This window comes from Dipodomys ordii, unplaced genomic scaffold (genome assembly GCF_000151885.1).
Source record: "Dipodomys ordii isolate 6190 unplaced genomic scaffold, Dord_2.0 Scaffold54, whole genome shotgun sequence".
In the NCBI taxonomy this organism is placed as follows: Eukaryota; Metazoa; Chordata; class Mammalia; order Rodentia; family Heteromyidae; genus Dipodomys; species Dipodomys ordii.
The window spans coordinates 3,932,454-3,957,948 of record NW_012267270.1 but is presented as its reverse complement, the minus strand read 5'-3'; the positions used below and the strand labels follow the sequence as shown (position 1 = coordinate 3,957,948).

The 25,495-nt window shown below is 49.6% G+C and overlaps 2 protein-coding genes across 2 annotated transcripts in view; both read left to right on the top strand.

Moving 5' to 3' along the window:
- Dpp3 (dipeptidyl-peptidase 3) overlaps positions 1–22,457 on the top strand; it is a 28,497-nt gene extending 6,040 nt beyond the window's left edge. The window contains exons 2-18 of the mRNA XM_013021204.1: positions 636–910; positions 6,455–6,544; positions 7,350–7,487; positions 7,941–8,015; positions 8,544–8,637; positions 12,992–13,122; positions 13,221–13,351; positions 13,425–13,483; positions 14,346–14,540; positions 15,291–15,403; positions 15,704–15,796; positions 16,341–16,403; positions 16,483–16,607; positions 16,711–16,831; positions 17,618–17,797; positions 18,297–18,459; positions 21,929–22,457. Coding sequence (XP_012876658.1) covers positions 641–910; positions 6,455–6,544; positions 7,350–7,487; positions 7,941–8,015; positions 8,544–8,637; positions 12,992–13,122; positions 13,221–13,351; positions 13,425–13,483; positions 14,346–14,540; positions 15,291–15,403; positions 15,704–15,796; positions 16,341–16,403; positions 16,483–16,607; positions 16,711–16,831; positions 17,618–17,797; positions 18,297–18,459; positions 21,929–22,098 — 2,211 coding nt within the window. The 5' untranslated portion in view covers positions 636–640 and the 3' untranslated portion in view covers positions 22,099–22,457. The remainder of the gene's footprint in view (positions 1–635; positions 911–6,454; positions 6,545–7,349; positions 7,488–7,940; positions 8,016–8,543; positions 8,638–12,991; positions 13,123–13,220; positions 13,352–13,424; positions 13,484–14,345; positions 14,541–15,290; positions 15,404–15,703; positions 15,797–16,340; positions 16,404–16,482; positions 16,608–16,710; positions 16,832–17,617; positions 17,798–18,296; positions 18,460–21,928) is intronic.
- A 1,350-nt stretch (positions 22,458–23,807) lies between these two features.
- Bbs1 (Bardet-Biedl syndrome 1) overlaps positions 23,808–25,495 on the top strand; it is an 18,503-nt gene continuing 16,815 nt past the window's right edge. The window contains exons 1-3 of the mRNA XM_013020843.1: positions 23,808–23,854; positions 24,153–24,229; positions 24,340–24,374. Coding sequence (XP_012876297.1) covers positions 23,808–23,854; positions 24,153–24,229; positions 24,340–24,374 — 159 coding nt within the window. The remainder of the gene's footprint in view (positions 23,855–24,152; positions 24,230–24,339; positions 24,375–25,495) is intronic.

Here is a 25,495-nt window from a genome sequence, read left to right as displayed (position 1 = left end):
GATCTTCAGATCTCTGCATCCTGAGTTAGGCTCTGTGACTCAAGTGGTATGCATCTTGAGCTGAAGAGCTCAGGGACAGCACCCAGGTCCAGAGTTCAAGCCCCATGACTGACGGGGGAAAAAAAGGTTCTCACAGACTTTTCTGCCTTAGCTGGTTTTGAACCATGATCCTCATATCTGTTTCCTGAGAAGCTAAGATTATAGGTGTGTACTACCAGAGCCTAGGTGTTGAAGAAAGTGTTGAACAAGGAGGCTGGGAGCCAGAGGAGGAGAGGCAGGGAGGAGGCTGGCCTACGGGTCTAGAAATGAGGGTCTCTGCTGCTGACTTCTTCTGGATTTGTGGATTAGGCGTGGCTCTTGGCCTCTCTGGGTCTTAGTTTCCTCATCTGTGATACTAGGAAGTTGGGATTCAGACTTCAGGAATGATGGGCCACAGGCCAAATATGGCCCACTAATATATCTCATGATGTCCTTGTGTCAGCCCCCTGGCTGACTCTCAGGATATCTAGGTGAGTAGGTACCGCAGTATTTCCTTCCCCCCTGGGTTTTGGGAGGAGCAAGCACAGTCAGGACCGTTCAAATAGGCTGTTGGCATATGCCCTTGTGGCTGTGATATCGGTGTTGGTTCTCTGCAGGTCTCATGGCAGACACCCAGTACATCCTGCCTAATGACATCGGCGTATCCAGCCTGGACTGCCGAGAGGCCTTCCGCCTGCTGTCACCCACAGAGCGCCTCTATGCCCACTACCTGTCCAGGGCTGCCTGGTACGGAGGCCTGGCCGTGCTGCTGCAGACATCCCCAGAGGCGCCCTACATCTATGCCCTGCTCAGCCGCCTCTTCCGTGCCGAGGACCCCGACCAGCTGCGCCATCGCGCCCTAGCCCAAGGCCTGACCGAGGAGGAGTACCAGGTGAGTTCCTGGGGCTGTTTCCTGAAGGGCTGCTAGGTGGGAGGGACCCAGATGTAGGGGGGCACATCTGTCTCTGTTGGAGTAGGTGGTGTCCGTATGTGGCTTCCCAGCCACACAGAGGTCCCTGTGGCTGCTGTGATTAGAACTAAGGAAGTAGCAGCAGGTTTCTGTGGAGGAGAGAGAAAGGAGTTCAGAGTAGAAAGCAGAAGGTCTGAGATATAGGCCACTATTCCACTTCCACGTGATAGGGACCTGGGGAAAATGTGCTGTTTCCTGACATACATATATACATACATATATATACATATATGTGTATATGTGTACATATGTATGTATATATGCATTTATATATATAATTTTGGGGGGGCAGGATCTGGTGCTGCAGATTGAACTCAGAGCTTCATACTTGCTAGGCAAAGCACTCTTCTGTATGAGCCACACGCTAGCCCTTTTTGGTACTGGTTACTTTTGAGATAGGGTTTTGCTTTTTGTTGTAGCTTGAACTCTTTCCTTCCTTCCTCCTTCCTTCCTTCCTTCCATCCTTCCTTCCTTCCTTCCTTTTTGTCAGTTGTGGGTCTTGAACTCTGGGTCTGGGTGCTCTTCCTCAGTTCTTCAGCTCAAGGCTAGCGCTTTACCACTTGAGCCACAGTGCCACTTCTGGCTTTTTCTGTTTATATGGTGCTGAGGAATCGAACCCAGAGCCTCATGCATCCAAGGCAAGCACTCTACTAATGAGCCACCTTCCCAGCCATAGCTTGAACTCTTGATCGGCTTTTTTGCTTGCAGCTTGGCACTCTGCCACTTGAACCATACTACTGCCACTTCTAGCTTCTTGCTGGTTAATTGCAGATAAGAGTCTCTTGGATTGTTTACTCTGGCTGGCTTCAAACTTCAATTCTCAGCCTCTTGAGTAACTAGGATTATAGACATGAGCCACCAGTGTCCAGCTTTCCTTTCTTTTCTTTTTTTTTCTTCTTTTCCTTTTCCCTCTTACGCTCCTTCCTTCCATCTGTCTTTCTTGTTATTACTTTTAAGTAGTTGCACAAAGGGGTTTCAATTCAACAAATCAGTTTATAAATACAAGGTATTACTTTGTAGTCTAGGTCATTCTCAGACTCAATCTTGGGTCCAAGTATGTATGGTGATGCAAATGCAAAGTGGTAATAGGAGGATCAAGGTTCTTTTTTTTTGGGGGGGGGGTCCAGTCGTGGGGCCTGAACTCTGGCCCTGGGCGCTGTCCCTCAGCTCTTCAGCTCAAGGCCAGCGCTCTACCACTTGAGCCACAGTGCCACTTCCAGCTTTTTTTTCTTTTTGCATATGTGGTGCTGAGGAATCGAACCCAGGGCCTCAGGCATGCAAGGCAAGTGCTCTACCACTGAGGCACCTTCCCAGCCCAGGATCAAGGTCTTATACCAGCCTAGATAAAAGCAAGACCCTATCTGAAAAATAAAGCAAACGGGGCTAGGGAAACGGCTTGTCAGGACACATGCCTAGGAAACATGAGGCCTCAGCTCAAACCTTCCTACTGTGAAGAGAAAAGAAAGAAAAGACCTTTCAACCCTTCTGCCCCACCTCCCAAGTTCTGGAATTACAGTCCTGTGCTGCCACGCCCAGCCTTGTTTGTGGATTTACTAGCCAGGTAACATGAATTCTTAGTATACTACAGAAAGACAAAGTGGATTGAACTCAGAGTTTTACACTTGTTTCAGGGGTAGTTTATACAAACAAAACACAAAGGTTGCCCATCCTCACAGCCTCTGCAGAGGTGGCTGCTGCATCTGGACACGGCCTTCATTTCTTGTTAGCATGGATGTGCATGCGTAGTGTGTCAGGTTCTTAATCTCACAGGAATGAGATTGTGTGCTAGTTGTCGTGTGTCTGGCTCTTTTCACTGTGTGAACATCATGTCTGAGAGGCCTTCCTTGGGTTATATATGAATCCACCTTATTTTTTTTTAGTACTTAGAGTCTTGTGCTTGCAAGACAAATGCTTTGCCACTTAAGTCAGTCCTTTTGCTGTTTATATATGCATGTATGTATATATGTATGTATTCACTTATTCATTAATTTTGTGTGCGTGTGTGCTGATCCTGGGGCTTGAATTCAGGGCCTGGGCACTGTCCCTGAGAGCTGTTTTGTTCAGTGCTAGTACTCTACTGTTTGAACAACAGCTCCACTTCTGGCTTTTTTGTGGTTAATTAGAGATAAGATTCTCATGGGCTTTCCTACTTGTGCTGGCTTTGAACCTCAGTCCTCAGATCTCAGCCTCCTGAGTAATTAGGATTACAAGCATGTGCTACTGGACCTGGCCATTCATTCATTTTGGGGTTATACTGGGACTTAGACTCTAGCCATCAAGCTCTTGCTCAGCTTTTAACCCCATGGCTGATACTCTGCAGCTTTGAGCCACACTCACTACTCCTTTTTGCTTTTAGAATAAAGTCTAAAGTTTTGCCTAGTGCTGGCCTCAGGCTGCAGTCCCCTCTCCCTATGCCTGCTGAGTCCAGGGGGTTACAGGTGTGAACCAACACTCCCCGCTTACTAGCTTGAGAAAAGATCACACCAACTATTTTGCCTGGATTGGCCTCAAATTGTGATCCTCACAGTTCCTACCTCTGGAGTAGCTAAGATTACGGGTATACACTATCACTGTACCTGGACAAAGGGGGTTATTTATTTATTGGTCTTTTTTGGTGTTAGAGATCTAACCTAGTGTTTTGTACATGCTAGATAAGCACTCTACCACTTCAGCTACACTTTTCCCACCCGTCTTCCCTTCCTCCTTTCCTCCTTTTCTGGCTTCCTTCCATCTTTACTCCCTCCCTCTCTCTCTCCCTTCCTCCCTCCCTCCTCCTTCCTCCTTCCTTCCTTTCTTGAGCCAGTACTGAGGCTTGAATTCAATTCCTGGGTGCTTTTTCACTCAAGGCTGTGCTCTACTATTTGAGCCACAGTTCCACTTTCAGCTTTAGCGTGTGTGTGTGTGTGTGTGTGTGTGTGTGTGTGTGTGTGTGTGTGTGTGTGTGTGTGTGTGTGTGTGTGTGTGTGTGTGTGTGTGTGTGTGTGTGTGTGTGTGTGTGTGTGTGTGTGTGTGTGTGTTGGCTTGACTTGACCTCAGGGCTCAGATGCTGACCCTGAGCTCCTTTTGCTCAAGGCTAGTGCTCTAAAACTTGAGCCACAGCTCCACTATCTGCTTTTTTAGTAGTTTATTGGAGATAAGAGTTGCACAGACTTTCCTGCCCAGGCTTCAAACTCTAATCCTCAAATCTCTGCCTCCTGAGTAGCTAGGATTTTCAAGAAACACTGATCCCCAGCCCTGTGCCCCCTTTTTATGGCTAATTGGAGATAAGAGTCTTATGGACTCTCCTGCCTAGGCTGGCTTTGAATCTCAGTCCTCAGATTTCAGCCTCTAGAGTAGCTAAGATTAAAGGCATATAGACAAGGCTCCAGCTTGATTTTTTTTATTTGTTTTAATGGGTTTTTCCCTCAGCTTGATTTTGAAATAGGGGTTCACTAACTTTTACCCAGACTAGCCTCAAATTATGATTCTCCTATCTCTGCCTCCTGAGTAGCTGTATTTATGGGTATAGGCCACTACATCTGCCTCCACCTCGTTTGTTTTGTTTGTTTGTTGCCAACCCTGGGCCTTGAACTCAGGGCCTGGGCACTGTCCCTGACTGTCTTTTGCTCAAGGCTGGCACTCTACCACTTGAGCCACAGTGCCACTTCTGGCTTTTTCTGTTTATGTGTTACTAAGGAATTGAACCCAGGGCTTATGCAGGCTAGGTAAGCACTCTACCACTAAGCCACATTCCCAACCACACCTTGCTCTTTTTTTTTTTGTCAGTTGTAGAGCTTGAACTCTGGGCCTGGGTGCTGTTGTCCCTCAGCTCTTCAGCTCAAGGCTAGTTCTCTACTAACTTGAGCCACAGCATCACTTCCAGCTTTTTCTGTTTATGTGGTGCTGAGGAATCAAACCCAGGGCCTCATGCATGCAAAGCAAGCACTACCACTGAGCTGCCATTCTTTTTTTTTTTTTGACTGTTAACCCACAGCAATATATACTGTGATCATCTTAGTCTTTTTTTTTTTTGCTGGGCATCTAGAGGGTTCCTGTTTTTTCTTAAAATCAGTTCCACTGTGATCTTCTTTGTGCACATGTGTGAGTAGGATCTAGGTCTAGAAGGTGAATTGCTGAATTGGAGGCTTCACACATTTATAATTAACTAATTCTGTTAAATTACTTTCTAGAAAAGCTTTTTGCCTTTTTACATTCCCACCAAGAATATATGAAAGCATGGTACTGGTAACTCACACCTATAATTCTAGCTACTCAAGAGGCTGAGATCTGAAGATTGAAGTTCAAAGCTAGCCTGGGCAGAAAAGCCCCTAAGACTCTTATTTATAATTCATCACCAGAAAACCTGAAATGGAGCTGTGGCTCAGGTGGTAGAGCACTAGCTTGGAGCAAAAGAACTCAGGGCTAACACCCAGGGCCTGAGTACAAGCCAGGACTGGCACACAAAAAGAGACTATATGGGAATATGGTCTGTTTTTCTATAAGTAGAATAAAGGATTGATCAGCTTAACACCCTTGTTGCACTTTGGGTAATCCTTTCTATTCCTGGGCCTGGAGCTACGAAGAGCTAGTATTTATGGAAATACTCAGAGTTCCATAGCATCTATGGAAATGTTCATAAGGGGAAGTCCCAAATGTTACTATATTGGGTGGGATCCATTTGTTTGCAAGTAGTAGGAACCCATCTCGAATGCATGAATAAAATAATTGACTCACATAATTGAGGAGGCTTCAGGTATAGCTGGATTTAGGAGCTCAGTGCTGTCATGGAGATTCAGTCTTCCTTCATTTCTCTCTCTACCCCAGTAGAGGAACCTAGGGGCTTCAGACGAGGGGGTAGTGGCCACCGTGAGTCTTATGCTTATCCCTGTAGTTAGGGAAAGAGCTTTCTCTGATTGGCTGAGCCACTTTACATGCCTCTCTTTGGAGGGGGTGGGGTAAGGACATTCCTCCCCCAGCTATCCTTCCAGAAAGGAAGATGGAGGTTTTGAGGGAGACTAGAGCTGGGGCTGGAAAACACCACAGTATTAGATAGGTGACTGAGCCCTCTCTGATTCTGTTTGCTGTATCCATTGCCAGCTGCCATGCAGGCCTGCTGTTTGGGGGAAGGCTTTCCACAGAAGGAGGCAGTGTTAGAACTTGGCCTTCAAGACATTCAGATGAGGGTAGAGGGAGCAAAGATGGGTGAGACTCTGGTTGTTTTCTGATGAATTGTTGAGTCTGAACTACTGAGACCCATTTGGGTGTGCTGTTGGAGGTGTGAAAAATTGGTTTATGAAAACAACTTAAGCCAGACTGGAGCTTTTCAGGATCTCTGGGTCCTGTCCCCAGAGTTCCCTGCCCGCCCCCTCCATCCTGGTTCTGGTTCCATCCGGGTGTTCTGATCTGGGGTGGATACTCTCTGGCGGGGAGGTGAGGGGGGACTGTGCCTTCCTTGGTCTCTGATTTGATGTTACCTCCCCTCCTCAGGCGTTCCTGGTCTATGCTGCAGGGGTCTATTCCAACATGGGCAACTACAAGTCTTTTGGTGACACCAAGTTTGTTCCCAACCTCCCCAAGGTGAGCTGGGGAAGGTCAGGTATAGGGGTGAGGGGGTGGCAAATGCCACAGGAAGAGCCCCAGCTGGAGTAAGAGATACTGGGTCGAACCTTCACTGTCAACCATGTGTCACCCAGCCTTGCCGGTCACTGCAAATTCCCATATAAAGGAAGATCTCAGCTTGGTTAGACGAGGGCAGGGTGTAGAATTGTGAACTGTTAGGTGCTTGTAAGGATGGAGCCCATGCCAGGTGCTGGTGGCTCATGCCTGCAATCCTAGCTACTCAGGAGGCTGAGATCTGAGGATCTCAGTTCAAAGCCAGCCCAGGCAGGAAAGTCTATGAGACTTTTTCTCTCCAATGAACCACAAAAAAAGCCGCAAGTGGCTCTGTGGCTGAAGTGGTAGAGCATTAGCCTTGAGCAAAAAAGCCCAGGGACAGTGCTCAGGTCTTGAGTTCAAGCCCCAGTACCAGCACAAGAAAGAAAATAGGGTTATCACTGGGAATGGGGGTTTGGGGGCCTGGGGCATCCCCCTCATCAGTGGGGCCTGAGCCTCTCGGGAACAACTGTACTCCCGCACCAGCACTCCTCAGGCCATAATATCTGCATGAGCCACTGGGATGTGGAAATGTCTGCCCAGTTCATCAGGGCTGTGCAGGCCTGAGCTTCCACCCTTGTGTCAGGCCCTGCAGGGGCTGCTGGTCCCCAAGCCACGCTCTGAGGCCTTCAATTGGAAAATAAGAGCTTGGGAGCCGAGGAAGGCTCTGGAGGGCATGTTTGGGGGGAGCACGTGACCAGGCCTGTGGCTTCCTTTTGTTCCCCTGCAGGAGAAGCTGGAATGTGTGGTCCTGTGCAGCGTGGCTGCCCAACAGTATCCAGAAGAAGTCAGGAGGCTCTGGCAGAACTGTGGGGACCTCATGTTCTCTTTGGAGCCAAGGCTTCGACACCTTGGGCTGGGGAAGGAGGTGAGGGCTACAAGCGACTGACAAGCTATCTTCTGTAGCTTGTCTCAGTTTTGCCATCTGCAAAGTGGGAAACAGGCAAGATGGACTGAATACCTACATCTGACCTCCCAGGATGCTGTGCGCAAAGGAGAGGAAATCTGGGAGAGGGAGGGCCCTGGGGAAGGAGGTGTTAGGGAAGGAAGGCTCCCGGGCCTCTGGTCTTTGGAGGCAACTTGGGCTGTGCAGGGTTAGACAAGAAAGCCTGAAGGGTGGACCAGCCCGAGAGGAGAGACCCCCAAATGAGCATCTACTTGTTTCTTTGTTTTTGTATCTTTCTTCCCTGGAAAGAGCTGGAGGAGGCAGGGTGGAGGCTGCTGAGTGGAGGCCCGGGGAGCCTGGGAAGGAGGCTGGCCACCACCTGCTGGGCAGTCCCTCCTGCCCTCCATTAACTCACCTCCCCCACTTCACCAACAGGGAGTCACCACCTATTTCTCTGAGAATTGTACCATGGAAGATGCCAAACTGGCCCAAGACTTTCTGGACTCCCAGGTTTGGGCATTGGGCCTCAGGGTGGTAGTTTGGTGGGACCCCTACTCCTGGTCCCTCACCGTTGGCCTGCTTTTGGGTCCCAGCTTGAACCCAGAGTCAGAGCATCTTGGGTCCATGGGGTAGAAAGGACCTGGGGAGCCTTTGACGTCACGGATGTGGGAGGCTGGAGCTGCCTCTGCTTTTAAGGCCTGAGACAGCTCGGGGCAGGATGAAACAGCAAGAACCACATCTCTAGCTGGGGCTCTGGGACTGTGTGCTGCTCACTAGCCAATGAGCTGCTTTTCTGTGGACAATCGCTGTGGCCCTGGGTTAATGGATGTCATACGATGCATGGCATGGTTGAGTCAGTGCTTAGCAAAAGTCAATGCTCAGTGTACTGAGCCAAGCAGGAACGCTCAGCCCTTGCCACTTGCCCTGTCTTACAGCAGATTCAGGAAGGCGCCATGGAGGCCCCGGCCTGCTTTACCTCCCTTGCTGTCTCTCCTCTGGACCTCACTGTCCCCCAAATCCTGTCCCTATCTTTTCCAGAACCTCAGTGCCTACAATACGCGGCTATTCAAGGAGGTCGACCGGGATGGGAAGACCTCCTATGAGGTGCGGCTGGCGTCCATGCTCTACAAAGGTGAGTCCAGGCCCCTCGAGTCCTCCCTGGCTTCCCCAGACCTGGATGGCTCAGGCCACCAGCTGAGCCGCTCCAAAAGAAAGAGAGTCCTGTCCCCGTTGTTCCTGCATACAGCCTCGAGTGGCTGTAGTCTCCATTTGGGGCCCTCAGTGTCCTGGGATCCAATCCAAATCAAAGACTTGGTTTGCCTTCCTTGATCTTGGCCACTCTAAGCCAGGGAATGAGGTCAGCCCCTCCCAAGCTCCCCCAGGCTTAAGGTAGTAGCAGTGTGTGGCGGGGGAGGGCATTCTGGATTGGATGATTGGATGCTGGATGGAAATCACACACACACACACACACACACACACACACACACACACACGTCCTCAGCTGGATGGAAATCACACACACACACACACACACACACACACATGTACACACGTCCTCAGCTCTTCGGGAGGGAATTCTGGATTAGATGCTGGATGGAAATCACACACACACACACACACACACACACACACACACACGTCCTCAGCTCTTCAGCCCAAGGCAAGCGCTCTACCACTTGAGCCACAGCACCACTTCTGTTTTTTCTGGTGGTTTATTGGAGATAAGAGTCTCATGGTCTTTCCTGCCTGGGCTGGCTTTCAACTCTCCTGAGTAGCTAGGATTACAGGCGTGAGCCACCAGTGCCCAGCTGATGTTTCTTTTTGTGTATATACTGGTAGTAGGGCTTGAACTCAGGGCCTTGAACTTGTGCTTAGCTTTCCCCCTCAAGACTGTTATTCTATCATTTGAACACACCTCTGCTTTCAGCTCTTTACTGGTTAATTGGAGCTAAGAGTCTCATGGACTTTTCTGCCTGAGCTGGCTCTGAATTTCAATCCTCAGATCACATCCTTATGAGTAGTTAGGATTATTACAGGCTTGAGTCACCAGCACCCAACCCCTGCTGGCCCTTCTTTTTCTTTATCTTGTGACAATAGTAGGGCTTGAACTCAGAGCCGCCTACTCTTGCGTAGCTTTTTTACTCAAAGCTGATGCTCTACTACCTGAACCATACCTCCACTTTTGTTTTTGTTTTTTGTTTTTGTCTTGGCTAGTTAGTTGGAGATAAGAGACCCATGAAATTGTCTATCTGGGTCAGCTTCCAACTGTGATTCTCAGATCTCAGCCTCCTGAGTAGCTAGGTGTTACAGGTGTGAGCTACCAGTACCTGGCCTTCTGGCTCATCATCTTCACACACATACCCCCTCCCCCGTACCACATACCCTCTCCAACCCTTGCCCTCCAGGACCTACCTCTACCCTAGATTTTCTTCCCCACGGTTCTCCTCAGCTTCTGGCTCCGACATCCACTCCCCCCCCCAGGCCTTTCATAGTAATTCCCTGCCTGCTGCTCAGAACTTTCTCAGGCCCCTCCACATCCACCCAGCCAGCTCCTTCCCATTCCCTAGCCAGGTGTTACCAGCTCTGTAATTTCTCACTTGGGTTTCTGTTTACCCCACTCATGTGCAAAGCCCCCACAAAGGAAGGACTGTGTTTCAGGCATCACTGTCTCCCCAGAACCTAGGTTTGGAAGATTCTCAGGTACTTGATGTGTAGCCGACTGTGTACTTGGTGGAGGGAATGGCATGAGCCACAGTGGGGTGATGGGCAAGCTGTGGGAGCCATGTAGTCTAGTCTGATGGGTTCAGGGAGTAGGAGGGGTCAGGACCTGGGTTCCAGCCCCAGTACCACATAAGGAAAAGAAAAGAAGATAATGCAGCCAAGCACTGGAATAATCCTAGCTACTTAGAATGGCTGAGATCTGAGGATCCCAGTTAGAAGCCAGCCCAGGTAGACAAATCTGTGAGACTCTAATTTACCAGCAAAAAGCTGGAAGTGGAGCTGTGGCTCAAGTGGTAGAGCACCAGCTTTGAGCAAAAAAGCTCAGAGATAGCTCTCAAGTCAAGCCCCAGTACTGGCACATGAAAAAATGGTTACTTGGTCTAAGTTCTCTGGTCCTCTTTTATTGTACTTTTCAAGTTCTTTGCCTACCAGTGGCCATCTGTGGTCCAAAAGTACTGAGTGCAAATGAATCACCCATTACTTTTAAGTAACTGATGATAGTGATTATAGCATATTGTTATAAGTAATCACTTTATTATTACCTGTTTGTTAGTCTCTCTCTCTCTCTCTCTCTTTTTTTTTTCATTCATGGGGCTTGAACTCGGCCTGGGGATTGTCCCTGAGCTCTTTTGTTCAAGGCTACCGCTTTACCACTTTGAGTCATAGCTCCTCTTCCAGTTTTTTGAGTGGTTAGTTGGAGATAAGAGTTTCACCAGGAGCTGGGAATATAGCTTAGTGGTAGAGTGCTTGCCTAGTTTGCATAAAGCCCTGGGTTCGATTCCTCAGTACCACATAGACAGAAAAAGTCAAGAGTAGCACTGTGGCTCAAGTAGTAAAGTGTTAGCCTTGAATAAAAGAAGCTCAGGGAAGTGATCAGGCTCTGAGTCAAGCCCCAGGACTGGCAAAAAAAAAAAGAGTTTCACAGGGAATTTTCTTGGCTTCCAACTGCAATCCTCAGATCTCAGCCTCCTCATAGCAGGAATACAGGCATGAACCACCACTAGCGCCACCCTGTCGTTAGTCTTTTCCTGGGCCTCATCTGTAAGTTAACCTTTATCATAGAGGAAGGACTATCATCCATACAGGGTTCATACCATCCCTGGTTCGAAGCATGCACTGGGCATTTTGAGATATATCACCCCAAGATAAAAAGGAATGATTATACTGGTCAAAGTCAAGCAAAATGCAACAGTATATTTGTTATCCCATTACTTCTGTAACAAATTGTTACACGTTTAACATTCAAAATAATGTGGGGTTTATTCCTTTACAGTTCTGGAGGTTAAGTATAAAGTTGAGATGTATGAAGGTTTTTTTGGTATCTAAAATGCCACTGGCATTTATTTATTCATTTATTTATTTACTTATTTTGTCAGCCATGGGGCTTGAACTCTGGGCCTGAGTCCTCAGGCTCTTCAGCTCAGGGTTAGCGCTCTACCGTTTGAGCCACAGAACCACTTCCAGTTTTCTGGTGGTTTATTGGAGTACGAATCTCACTGCCTGCTGCCCAGGCTGACTTTGAACCGTGATCCTCAGATCTCAGCCTCCTGAGTAGCTAGGATTACAGGCGTGAGCCACCTGTGCCCGGCTCCACTGGCATGTCTTGAGTAGTGGCCACTTTCTTGCTTCACCCTAACCTTTTTTTTCTTGTTTTTGGTTGTACTAGGGTTTGAACTCAGGGAGTTGTGCTAGGCCAGCTCTCTACTATTTGAGCCAGGCCTTTCTTTTTTACTTTTCTTATTCTTTAGGTTAAGATCTTGCTTTTTGCTTGGGCCACAATCCTATTTATGCTTCCCACTGTAGTTGGGATGATAGGTATGTGGTACTGCACCCAACTTTTTTTATTGGTTGAGATGGAGTCTTAGGGATTTTTTTCTCCCTAGGCTGAATTACTCCCCTCCCCTGAGTTACTCCACGAATGTGAGTGCACGTGACAACTTCTCCCTTCTGTCATCACAATTTCTTCTCCCCACTTCCCGCTTATCTCTTCATAAGGACCAGTGGGATTACTTCTGGGATATAACTCTTAATTTTTTTTTAATATTTTATTTTGAGGCAAGGTCCTGCTTTGTTAGCTCTGACTGGTATGACTTTCATTCTCCCTCCTGAGTGCTGGAATTATAGGTGTGCACTACCACACCTGGCATGTCTAATTTGTTTACTTTTGGTGCTGGTACTGGGTTTCAACTCAGGGCCTCATGTTCTTGCTTAGCTCTTTCACTTAAGGCTGGCTCTCTGCCATATTAGCTACAGTTCTACTTCTGGCTTTTTTAGTGATGAATTGTAGATAAAGAGTCCATCAGATTTATCTTCCCAGACTGGTTTCAAATAACCTTGATCCTCAGATCTTAGTTTGCTGAGTAGCTGACATTACAGATGTGAGCCATTGGTATCTGACCAGTGGCTCTTTTTCAATATAATCTGCTACATAGGGTCACAACCTCCGCTCTCCACTTTCTGTCCTTGTGATTTTTGAAAGCCTAGACAGCCTTTCAGTGTCATAGTTTACCAATCTATAAAATGGACATACTAGTCTATACAACAGACACACCCTAGAGTTGGTGTGAAGCTTAAGTGGACTAATAGGTGTAAAATGTTCAGAACATTTTATATTATGTAAAACACAATGTTTTGGAAGATGGGAGTTTAACGCTAATTTCTGTTGGTAATAGGACATCATGGAGCATCTTAGAGTGAGCCCCATAGAGGAAGGACAGCTGAGCTGTGTACACTGGCCTTTTCCTGAGCATTTGCTCTTTTCTTAGATCCTTTTCTAGACTCGGAAGTGACTCCCAAGCCGAAGAACTATGAATTTCGGGGGAGCCATTTCCAGGTGACACGGGGAGACTATGGCCCCATTCTCCAGAAGGTGGTAGAGCACTTGGAGAAAGCCAAGGTAGGATGCAGGGCCATTGACTCAGGATTCCTCTGGCAGCAGAAGAGGCTGGGGATGCGAGGGCTGCCGGAGGCTGATGGAACTCCACTCACCCCCAGGCATACGCAGCCAACAGCCTCCAGGAGCAGATGCTGGCCCAGTACATGGAGAGCTTCACCCACGGCTCCATCGAGGCCCACAAGAGGGGCTCCCGCTTCTGGATCCAGGACAAAGGCCCCATTGTGGAGAGGTAAGGCACCGGCCCTGCCTCCCCTCCCCCCTTCCCGCCCACCTTCTTCCATGACTGCCCTTCTCTCCCCCAGTTACATCGGCTTCATCGAGAGCTATCGAGACCCCTTTGGTTCCCGAGGAGAGTTTGAAGGTAACTTCTCGTGAGTGGAGGAGGTTGGGTCAGAATCCCTTCCCCTAGCTCCAAGTTTACTCCCAATAAGAACAGACGTGAAAAGTAACCATTATTTATCATGTCTAGCACTGTTGTATGAAGCTGACCTATATGTACCCATTTGTACATCATCTTTTGAAATTTTAATCTATTGCTGGTGACTGAGCCCAGCACTTTGAAGTACTTAGCTATGCGGCCTCCGGAGTCTGGTGAGGGCACAGACTCTGGACAGACACACATTCTGTGTGTGTGTGTGTGTGCGCATGCACACGCGCATGTGTGCACATGTACTAGAGCTTTAACTCAGGGCCTGAATGCTGTCCTGAGCTGCTTTATTCAAGGCAAGTGCTCTACCACTTGAATCACAACTACATTCCCAACTTTTGGCTGGTCCATTGGAGCTAAAGAGTCTTAGAAATTTTCTTGCTTGGGCTGGCTTTGAATCTTGATCCTCAGATCTCAGCCTTCTGAATAGCTAGACATTGGCTAGCACCCTGTCTGATGAGTCAGACTTGCCTCCACATACCATCATCCTCCTAGCCATGAATAAAAAAGCTGAGCATCCAGCCTGAGAGAAGAACAGAAAGTGCCAGCACGTCACCAGGGGCTTAGAGCTGAGCCTGTGTGTGAGACAGGCTCACACACCTTCAGCTTTCTGCCTGGACTTGATCTGCTAGGGCCCAGCTCTCGGTCTGCTGCCCTCAGCAGCCAGCACTGGGCCACTGTGCACAGCAGCATTCCATAGCCACGTGATACTGGAAGGGTTGGGTAGGTAGAATGGGATCCCAGGACCCTGGTCCCCCAGGACTCCGGCAAGCCACAGCCCCTTTGTCCCCTGCAGGCTTTGTGGCCATGGTGAACAAGGCCATGAGTGCCAAGTTCAAGCGGCTGGTGGCCAGTGCTGAACAGCTGCTGAAGGAGCTACCCTGGCCACCAGCCTTCGAGAAGGACAAGTTCCTCACCCCTGACTTCACCTCCCTGGATGTCCTCACCTTCGCTGGCTCTGGCATCCCTGCTGGCATCAACATCCCCAACTGTGAGCTTCCTGGGCCTCTCCCAAGCCCCAAGATCCTATGGGAGCCCCCCTCCCCTAAGCCCCAAGGCCCCATGGGAAACCCTCTCCTTCCACACACATATACCCATTCGCTCTGGCCACAGATTGTCCTGTCCAGTTCATCCTTCAGTCTGTTCTTCTTTTTGTTTATTTATTTGTATGTGTATGTACTGGTCCTGAAGTTCCAACTGGGTGTTATCTTTTAGCTTTTTTCTGTCTTTCTTTTTTTTTCTCTTTCTTTCTTTCATTCTTTCTTTCTCTTTTCTTTTTTATTGTAAAGGTGATGAACTGGGGGTGGGGAGTTACAATTACAAAAGTAAGGTAATGAGTACATTTCTTTTTTTGTCAGTATGGGGCTTGAGCTCTCGGCCTGGGCCCTGTCTCTGAGCTCTTCAGCTCTAGGCAAGTGCTCTACCACTTTGAGCCACAGCACCACTTCCTGTTTTCTGGTTGTTAATCCTGAGTAGCTAGGATTACAGGCATGCGCTACTGGCCCTTGGTACTGTGCTCTTTTTAAACCTTGTTACCCCTTCTCTTTTAGCTTTAATTGGAGATAAGAATCTCACAGATTTTTCTGCCTGGGGCTGGCTTTGAACCATGACCCTCCCATCTCAGCTTTCTGCGTAGCTAGGATTATACACGGGAGCCACCAGCACCTAGCTTCCATCTGCTCCTTTTCTGTGTCCCTTGACTTTGATTTTCTGCCTGGTTCCTCATGGCCTTTTCCTTCAGATGATGACCTGAGGCAGACAGAAGGCTTTAAGAACGTATCTCTGGGAAACGTGCTGGCTGTGGCCTATTCCACACCTCGAGAGAAGCTCACGTTCTTGGAGGAGGAGGATAAGGTGGGTTCTAGCAACCTGAGGGGTGGGGCTGGATCTCAAGTGGTCTAAGAAGGTAGACAGCCCAGCCACAAGCAAGCACAGCGCATCCTTGATGCCTGGTGTAGTAACTTTCTGCTGTGGGCCTGTGTGCACCGTGGGGCCTCCGCTTCCTCTCTCACACATTCTCCCCTGCCTCCATCTTTACAAGAGGAGATGGGCCACGGCGGGCAGAATACCCTTGGTCTCTGCCAGGCATGTGCCCCAGTCAGCCTGGGTGGCTGTGGCGGGACAGCGGACATGGGGTCCCTGCTTGTCTTGCAGGATCTGTTCACCCGCTGGAAGGGGCCCTCCTTCGATGTGCAGGTGGGCCTGCACGAGCTGCTGGGCCACGGCAGTGGCAAACTCTTCGCTCAGGTGAGAAGGTGGACCAGCCTGGACCAGTGGCCGTTCCTTGGGCTCCCCTCCCTGCCCCCACACCCTGCGCATCCCACTCAGGGAGAAACAGCTCATCTCAGGTTTGAACTCAAGGCCTGGGCCAAGCCAGGCACCCGTGGCTCATGCCTGTAAGCTACTTAGGAGGCTGAGATCTGAGGATTGCAGTTCAAAGCCAGCCCAGGCAGGAAAGTCCGTGAAACTATTTCCAATGAACCACCAGAAAACTGGAAATGGTGCTGTGGCTCAAGTAGTAGAGCGCTTGCCTTGAGCTGAAGTGCTCAGGGACAGCGCCCAGGCCCAGCGTTCAAGACCCATGACCAACCCAAAAAAAAGTCTCAGGGATTTAACTGCCTGAGCTGACTTCAAACTACAATCCTCAGATCTTAGCCTGTTGGGTAGCTAGGACCCAGCCCCACTCACGTTTCTGAGTCACTGTTGAGGCCCAGGGGCTGTGGGGCTGAAGGCCCAGAACAGGCTGGGGCGCCTGTCCCTCACATGCTCCATGCTTATAACCATCCTACAGGATGAAAAAGGAACTTTCAACTTTGACCAGGAAACAGTGATCAACCCTGAGACAGGGGAGCAGGTAAGGGTGGCCTCCATGGAGCCCAGGGGACTGGGAGGGTGGGCACGGGCGGGCTCTGATTCCTGGGTCTCCTTCCCAGATTCAAAGCTGGTACCAGAGTGGGGAGACGTGGGACAGCAAGTTCAGCACCATCGCCTCCAGCTACGAAGAGTGCCGGGCTGAGAGTGTGGGCCTCTACCTCTGCCTCAACCCTCAAGTGCTAGAGTAGGAACTGTGGGCCGGAAGGATGTGGGGATGTCCAGGCAGTGGCTGGCTCGGGGACCTGGAGAGCAGGGCTATCCCTGACCACAGTGTCCTGAACCCCCAGGATCTTTGGCTTCAAAGGGACAGATGCAGAAGATGTGATCTACGTGAACTGGCTCAACATGCTTCGAGCTGGGCTGCTGGCTCTGGAGTTCTACACCCCAGAGACCTCCAGCTGGCGACAGGTAGGGCTGGTAGAGCCCATGGGCCCTGAGCAGGAGCCTTCGGTGTGGCTAAGATCAGGATTAACCACCAGAAAACCAGAAGTGGCAGTATGGCTCAAAGTGGTAGAGCACTAGCCTTGAGCACAAAAGCTCAGGGATAATGTCCAGGCCCAGTGTTCAAGCCGCACAACCAACCAAAAAAAAAAAAAAAAGAGGAGGAGGAGGAAGGTAGGAAGAACAGATACATAAAATGCACAGTTTGTAATCTGGACACCTGGTCTGATTCTAGGTCTTCCTTTACCAGCTGTGCGACCCTGAACAAGTCACTTTACTTCCTGGGCTCTCATTTGATCATCTGCTAAATGGAGACAAAGATACCTTGTTTTCATTCTTTTTTTTTTTTTGGTCAGTCATGGGGCCTGAACTCTGGGCCTGGGCGCTATCCCTCAGCTCTTCAGTTCAAGGCTAGCACTCTACCACTTGAACCACAGCACCACTTCCAGTTTTCAGCTTTTCCTGCCCGGGCTGGCTTTGAACCATGATCCTCAGATCTCAGCCTCCTGAATAGCTAGGATTACAGGCATGAGCCACTGGCACCCAGCCCTTGTTTCCATTCTTGAGCACAAATAATATGGAGGAAAAGAAACTCCTCTGGGTGTTAGCAGCAAGTGACCCTTGTAGGCACTGTATGGTGATGGTGACATGGTGAAGCACTAATTAACAATTAGTAGCAAGTACAGCTCATTAGGCCCGGGCTAAGTGCTTGATACCGGCTACAAATGATCTCTTTCCCCCTGGCCCTGGCAGGCTCACATGCAGGCCCGGTATGTGATTCTGAGAGTCTTGCTGGAAGCTGGCCAGGGACTCGTAACCGTCACCCCCACCATCGGCTCTGATGGACGTCCTGATGCCCGTGTCCGCCTGGACCGTAGCAAGATCCGGTCTGTGGGCAAGCCCGCCTTGGAACGGTTTCTACGGAGACTCCAGGTAACCCAGAGCCTCTTGCTTTGGACATCCCACCTCCACCCCAGCCTCTTCCCTGCCCTCACCCTCTTAATACCTCCCAGGTCCTTCATTCCACAAGTAGACAGCTGTAAAGGTAAAGAAACCGCAGGACGTTAAGGGGAGTGAGATAGGAAAGGGAAGAGAAAGGCCACCATTGTCTGTGGACCAAAGAGGGATTCCTCCAGGAGGTAAGTGCCAAGGGAGAATCGGCTATGTGAAGATCTGAGACAGAGGAGAAACAGCAAGTGCCAAGGCCATTGGTAACACCTGAGAGTGCTTGGTGCATTTGGGATTCTCAGAGCTCATCCTTCTGAGTATCGAGGATCAAGCATGCGCCACCAGCATCTGGCTGACACCCATAGTTGGAGGAGACAAACCATAACAGAGACTGTCCAGGGCTGGGTGCGATTGGCCTCAGCCCCTGGTAGAGCCCTGTGGATGGAGGGTGCGTGGACATTTCTTCTTTCCTTCCTTCTGACAGGTGCTCAAGTCCACGGGGGATGTGGTTGCAGGGCGGGCCCTGTATGAGGGGTATGCAGCCGTCACCAATACGCCCCCCGAGTGCTTCCTCACCCTCAGGGATACAGTGCTGCTGCGCAAGGAATCTCGGAAGCTCATTGTGCAGCCGAACACTCGCCTTGAAGGTAAATTAATGGACTCCAGGCCCCTTTGATGGAGCCAAGCAGGGCCTTTGGGATCACAAAGGATCCACAGCACTCGAGCTCTGAGAAGGCTTGTATGGAGTGTCCCCCGCCCCCCCCCCCGCCCTTCCTGCTGTGCTCCTTCCCCTACCAAACCTCAGGCCAGAGCCTTGGCATCTCCTTCCACACTTGCACAGGGGGCAGGCTGGTTGTAAGACAGCAAGGAAAGGCCTGAGGAAGATGGGCAGAGCAGAGGCTTCTGGGCAGCCAGGCTAGGAACTGGGGAGCCCTGGCTCCAGGTCAAGATCAGACAACGAGCTGGGACTGTGCAGGCCAAGTAGAAGCCAAGGGAGAATTTGATTGTGCAGTGTGTTGGATGGATATCAGCTCCCTCAGCCTCCTCTCTTCTCAAGTAACAATTCCATTTCCAAAAGTCCTGACCAGGTCTGCATCGGCGCCTGCACCTTGTGTGCTCTCCCATTTCTCCAGCACACCAAGCTCACTCCTCTCCTGCAGCCTTTTGTACATGCTGTTCCCTCTGCTTGGCACCATCCGACCTGAGATCTGTCACTCAGGTCCCCTGAGCATGCTGTCCTGACCCCTCAATACAAAGTAATGCTTGGTTATTTTCTCTTCTGTCTCATCTTTCTAGAATGGGACCAGGCTAGAGCAGTTGCTCCTTGTTGTCAGTGAACAAAGCTTGTTGGCCCATGGATAGCATCACCATTGCTTTGTTATGTCCAGCTCTGTGGGAGCTGTTGAGGGATGGAGGGGTGGGTGGGACTTAGATCCTCTCCTGAACTGCTTTTAGTATCATTAAAAATAAGAGCCCAGAGCCATTGTCTCAGGCCCATAATCCCAGCTACTCAGGATGCTGAGATCTGAGAATCGTGGTTCATAGTCAGCCTGGGCAGGAAAGTCTGTAAGACTCTTATGTCCAATGAACCAGGAAAATGTCAGAAGTGGAGCTAGCCTTGAGTAAAAGAAACTTATGAACAGTGCCCAGGCCCCAAGACCATACCCAAAAAGAAAGAAAGAAAGAGTGGTGGGAGGGAAAGAGGGAAGGATAAGACATGAGTCAGGTACTGGTGGCTTATGGCTATAATCCTAGCTACTTGGAAGCTGAGATCTAAGGATCCAGATTTGAAGCCAGCCCAGGCCAAAAAGCCTGTGAGACTCTTATCTCCAATTAACCACCAAAAAAGCCAGAAGTGGCACTGGTACTCAAGTAGTAGAGTGCTAGCTTGAGCACAAAAGCTTAGTGACAGGGCTAGGAATGAGGCCTAGTGGTAGAGTGCTTGCCTAGCATGAATGAAGCCCTGGGTTCGATTCCTTAGTATCACATAAACAGAAAAGGCCAGAAGGGGTACTGTGGCTCAAGTGGTAGAATGCTAGCCTTGAGCCCAGAGAGGCTCAAGGACAGTGCCCAGTGCCCAGGACCAGCAAATAAAAAAAAAAAAAAGCTCAGGTTCAACACATAGGCCATGAGTTCAAGCCCCAGGACTGGCATACACACAAAAACAGAGATAGTGATTAGATGAGGTTCCAGGCACTGGGTAAAATATTTTCATGGATCAACTCCCAACATGGGTATTACCCTAGCTGGAAACTGAAACAGACCAAATATTTGCCTGAATTCATACAGCTAGTTGTGGGGGAGAGGACAAGGGCAGGACTTGAACTTGGCCTTTTGAGCCTGAGCCTATGCTCTTAGCTACAGTATACCTGGAAATGCCACAATACACTCAGTGCTATGACCAAGTGGAGCACTAAAATGTGTTAGAGGGAAACTCCCGTGAGCACTCGGGTCACTCAGAACAGGCACACTCACAGGGGAGTAAATAGGCTGCCACTGGGATTGCTGCACTGGCAGCACACCAGCCAATGGGCATTATTGGACATAATCACTATAGCTCCTTGGGAGAAGTAATTCTGTGCTCAGCCCACTTCATAGATGGGAAACTGAGGTTTAGATAGGTTGAGAAACTTGCCTGAGGTGTAGGCAGAGACAAGGCAGTTGTTGGACTATAACTCCAGGAGCTCAAGGACCCTATCTGTATTACCTAACATGGTACCTGATGTAAATCTTTCTGTTGACTTTTGGAGTCTTGTGATTTTTTTTTTCCAGACTGAGTTTTATTAGGTAGCCCAGGCTAGCCTTTAAATTCAGGATCCTCAGGGCTGGAAAGGTGGCTCAGTGGTAGAGCGCTTGCCTTGCATGCCTGAGGCTCTGGGTTCCATTCCTCAGCACCACATAAGCAAAAATTAAAAAGCCGGAAGTGGCTCTGTGGTTCAAGTGGTAGAGCGCTAGCCTTGAGCTGAAGAGCTGAGGACAGCGCCCAGGCCCAGAGTTCAAGCCCCACGACTGGACCCCCAAAACAAACAATTTAAATAAATAAATGCAGGATCCTCCTGCCTTAGGCTCTTCGTGCTGGGATTACACATCTGTAGCATCATATTCTGCTTGGTTTTGGTGAAAATCGATTTCTTGGTAGTACCTGATAGGCAGGCAGTCTACCATTTGAGCCATAGTCCCAACACTTTTTTCTTCCTTTAGCTTTGTTTTTGAGGCCTCAGACCATGAACATTCTACCCATGTCTCTCTAATAACTGAGATCACACAGGCATGTGTCACCATGCTTATTTGTTAAGATGGGGTCTTTTGCTAACCTTTTGCCCATGTTGGCATGGAACTTTGATCTTCCCTGTTCGTACCTCTAGAGCAGCTAGGATTACAAGTATAAACTATCTCACTTTGCTTATGTGTGTGTGCACACACGTGCCAATACTGGGGATTTACCTCAGTGCCTCTTTGCTGCCCCTTAGCTCTTTGCTCAAGGCTACTGCTCTACCACTTGAGCCATAGCTCCACTTCTAGCTTTTTGCTGATTAACTGGAGATCAGAGTCTCATGGACTTTCTTGCCCCACCTGGTTTTGAACCTCAAATCCTCAGATCTCAGCTTCCTGAGTAACTAGGATTACAGGCGTGAGCTACCACACCATGCTTGTTGGTGTAAATCTTAAGAAAAGGAAGGGAAGAAAACACATAGCAGGGCTGGGAAGGTGGCTCAGTGGTAGAGCGCTTGCCTTGCATGCCTGAGGCCCTGGGTTCGATTCCTCAGCACCACATTAGCAAAAAGAAAAAAGCTGGAAGTGGCGCTGTGGCTCAAGTGGTAGAGTGCTAGCCTTGAGCTGAAGAGCTGAGGGACAGCGCCCAGGCCCAGAGTTCAAGCCCCATGACCGGACACCAAAAAAAAAACAAAAAACATAGCAATTTAAATGCTTCTCCATAATCCATAATAATTCCTTCTTTTAGGGCTATTATAAGGGCTAAATTAGATAAGCTGAACATCAAACAGAGTTGGGCCCAAGAGCTCACTGAAAACTCACTGCTCTGTGGCTGTTGTAATGATTCTGCTTTCTATTCAAATTGTTCCTTACTGCTATGGTCTCTCTGTCTCATCCACCCAGGTTCAGAAGTGCAACTTCTAGAGTATGAAGCCTCAGCTGCAGGCCTCATCCAGTCCTTCTGTGAGCGTTTCCCAGAGGATGGACCTGAGTTGGAGGAGATCCTCACCCAGCTGGCCACTGCAGACGCCCGATTCTGGAGAGACTCCACCAGGACCCCGTTATCCTACTAGGCTTGAGAGATCAGTGTGGCTCCTTTCCCCACTGAGTCACCTTGTGCTGTTATGTGTAATTGGCAGGAGCTGGGACTTTGGTGCTACCTCAGCAGAGGGAGGTGACACTAATTGCTCCTGTCAGGACTTTCCAATTTACTGAGTGCTTCCCCTCTGCTGCTTGATCGCACTGCCATCTGTGGAGTGAGCACAACAGGGCCTCTAGTCCAGTTTTCAGATGAGGAAGTGGTAGTTCTGAGATGTGACTGGTCTAGATCGCACTGGTGGTATGTGACAGAGCCAGGGCTTAAAAATGCTCTCACCAAATCCAATGCTCTTCATGTATTACTTTTATAAGCAGAAAAAAATAAATAATCTGAAACCATCACCAACCAACCTTGCATTGCATTTTGTGATCTTCCTGTTGTTTTTTGTTTTGTTTTGTTTTTTTAAGGATCCTCGGATCTCAGCCTCCTGAGTAGCTAGGATTACAGGTGTGAGCCACTGGCTCCTGATTCCTCCTGGACTCTGGGGAAAACCGTGGAATCAAAACCTGGGGAGAGGGCAGAGGTCACTTTTGTCTTCTAGTCCACAAGGATCTTGACATCCTCTCTAAAGGAGGATGCACAGTCACAGCATGCTTGTAGTCCACCTTTATGGCATTTTCCGTGATTAAAAAAACTTGATGGGGCTGGGAAGGTGGCTCAGTGGTAGAGTGCTTGCCTTGTATGCATGAGGCCCTGGGTTTGATTCCTCAGTACCACATAAGCAGAAAAAGCTGTGGCTCAAGTGGTAGAGCACTAGCCTTGAGCTGAAGAGCTGAGGGACAGTGCCCAGTTCAAAGAAAAAAAAAAAAAGACAGGAAGCCAGGTGCTGGTGGCTCACGCCTGTAATCCTAGCTACTCAGCAGGTGTTGGTGTAAATCTTAAGAAAAGGAAGGGAAGAAAACACATAAGCAGGGCTGGGAAGGTGGCTCAGTGGTAGAGCGCTTGCTTTGCATGCCTGAGGCCCTGGGTTCGATTCCTCAGCACCACATAAGCAAAAAGAAAAAAGCCGCAAGTGGCGCTGTGGCTCAAGTGATAGAGCGCCATGGTTCATAGGATCATGGTTCATAGCCAGCCCAGGGAGGAAACTCCGTGAGACTCTTATCTCTAATAAATCACCAGAAAACAGGAAAAGGTGCTGTCTCAAGTGGTAGAACAGTAGCCTTGAGCTGAAGAGCTGAGGGACAGCTCTCAGGCCCAGAGTTCAAGCCCCACGATAGAAAAAGGAAAACTTTACAGGAGCTTATAACTAGAAACAGTTAACTTCGGGTAGGACCCTCTCCATCGCCCTTTCACGCTGGTGTTTTGCATCTCTTCAGTGAAGATAGCTTACAGTCAGGCAGCCAGAAGGGACTTGGCCCTTCTAGGGTTAACCATGAAATTGAAGCCTTTTTGGTGCTCATAAACTCTAGCAGGGGCTCTCCTCTCACTGCCGGGAAGGCAAACTACCCGCTCTTGCTCCCAGCATGTAAGGCCCAGAAACCATAAATCAAAATAAGCCGGGGTAGGGGCTGCCCCTCAGCGGGCGGCGCCCAGCCCAGGCGCCAACGCCTCCATCCCGCCTGGGGATTCCGCGCCGGAACCTTTGTGCTGGAGCTTTTACAGTATCGCCCCCCCCCGGGGCGCAGGATTGGGCGTTGCGCGGCGGCGGGGGCGGGGCAGGTTGCCAAGGCGACGGCTGGGAAGATGGCTGCTCCGTCTTCATCGGATTCCGACCCCAGCCGAGTTCAGAGGTGAAGACTGGGGGTCACAATCTTCCTTACAAATGTGCAGAGGGAGTCTGGTGCCGGGGCGCGGGGACCCTAAGCTTTTCAGGCAGCGCTAGCAATCCTCCTAGGGCTCTTGGAGCTAGTGCAAGCCGTGCTTGCCTGTGTCACGGTGGGGGGACCCAGGCGTGGACCCCGACCTTCTGTGCTGCAGCCCGGGGGCTCTCTGCGCTCCTCGGGGTCAGGAACCGCTTCCCTCAGCGTGCTCTTCCTCCCCGGGGAGACTCGATCCCCAACTCTGCCCCCCCCCGCCCTCCCCTTCCAGTAACGAGACCAACTCGAAATGGCTGGACGCGCACTACGACCCCCTGGCCAACATCCACACCTTCTCAGCCTGCCTGGGTGAGTGTGTGGAACCCCGGCTTCTAGAAGAACGAGGGGGGTGGAAAGTTAGCCTGCGGTGAAACTCAGAGGATTCTGAGACCGATTCATGGCCCTTTTGTGTCTTCCAGCATTAGCAGATTTGCATGGGGACGGGGAATACAAGGTAAGCAGACGGCCGAGAGCGGGGTGGGGTGGGAGGGGAGCCAGAAAGTTGGCTTCAAGGAAGCTCGACTTAATCTGGAATTCACGAGTACTAAAAGCAAAACGAAACAACATGCAATCTTAACTTCTATTTTCACTGAAAAGGTGAAGAGAACTACTTCATTTCATAATATAGGCAGCAGAGGGGGAAAAGAAACCTGTTACTGGAGATTCTACCAATGTAAAGCCTCCTAATTTAGATAACTTGACCTGATACTTTGCTGAGAAGATAAATCCTTTGAATCCTGTGGCTGGGGCTGGGCATTAGAATCTGGAGGGAAAGTAAAGGAAGGAAAAGTGAGAGCATTTGCTTTGTTTTCCTGTACCAGGATTTGAACTCAGGACCTCACTCTTGGTGCTTTGCCACTTAAGCCAAGCTCCTAGGTGTTTTTTTTTTGCTTGGACCATAATCACCTGTTTATGTCTCTAAAGTAGCTGGGGTGAAAGACACTTGCCACCATGTGTGGCAGTTTTTTGTTTTTGTTTTTGGTGGTACTGGGGTTTGCACTCAGAACCTTGTTTGCTTTTGCTAAACAAGAGCACTCTACCAATTGAACCATTCCTTCTGCCCTACACATGTTTTTGTTGAGATAAGGTGGGATGGTTAGCTAACTTTTTGCTAGGCTGATCTCAAACCACTATCCTCCCAACCTCCACCTCCAGAGTAGCTGGCATTATGGGTATCTGCCATACCTGGCTAGAGTTTTATGTTTATCTAGAGGGAATACATGGCTGGTGTCAGTGATTCATACCTCTAATCCTAGCTACTCAAGGAGGCTGAGATCATGGTTTGATCTCCAATTAACCAGGAAAAAAAAGCTGGAAGTGGGAGCCTGGGCAGAAATATCCTTGAGACTCTTCTCTCCAATAAAACACTAGAAAACTGGAAGTGGCGCTGTGGTAGAGGGCTCTCCTCAAGCTGAAGAGCATAGGGACAGCGCCCAAGCCCAGAGTTCAAGCCCCACGGCCGACCAAAAAAAAAAAAAAAGAAGTGGTGCTGTGGCTCAAATGGTAGAGCACTGGCCTTGAGCTGAAGAGGGACAGCCCCCAGGCCCAGAGTTCAGGACCCATGACCAAAAAAAA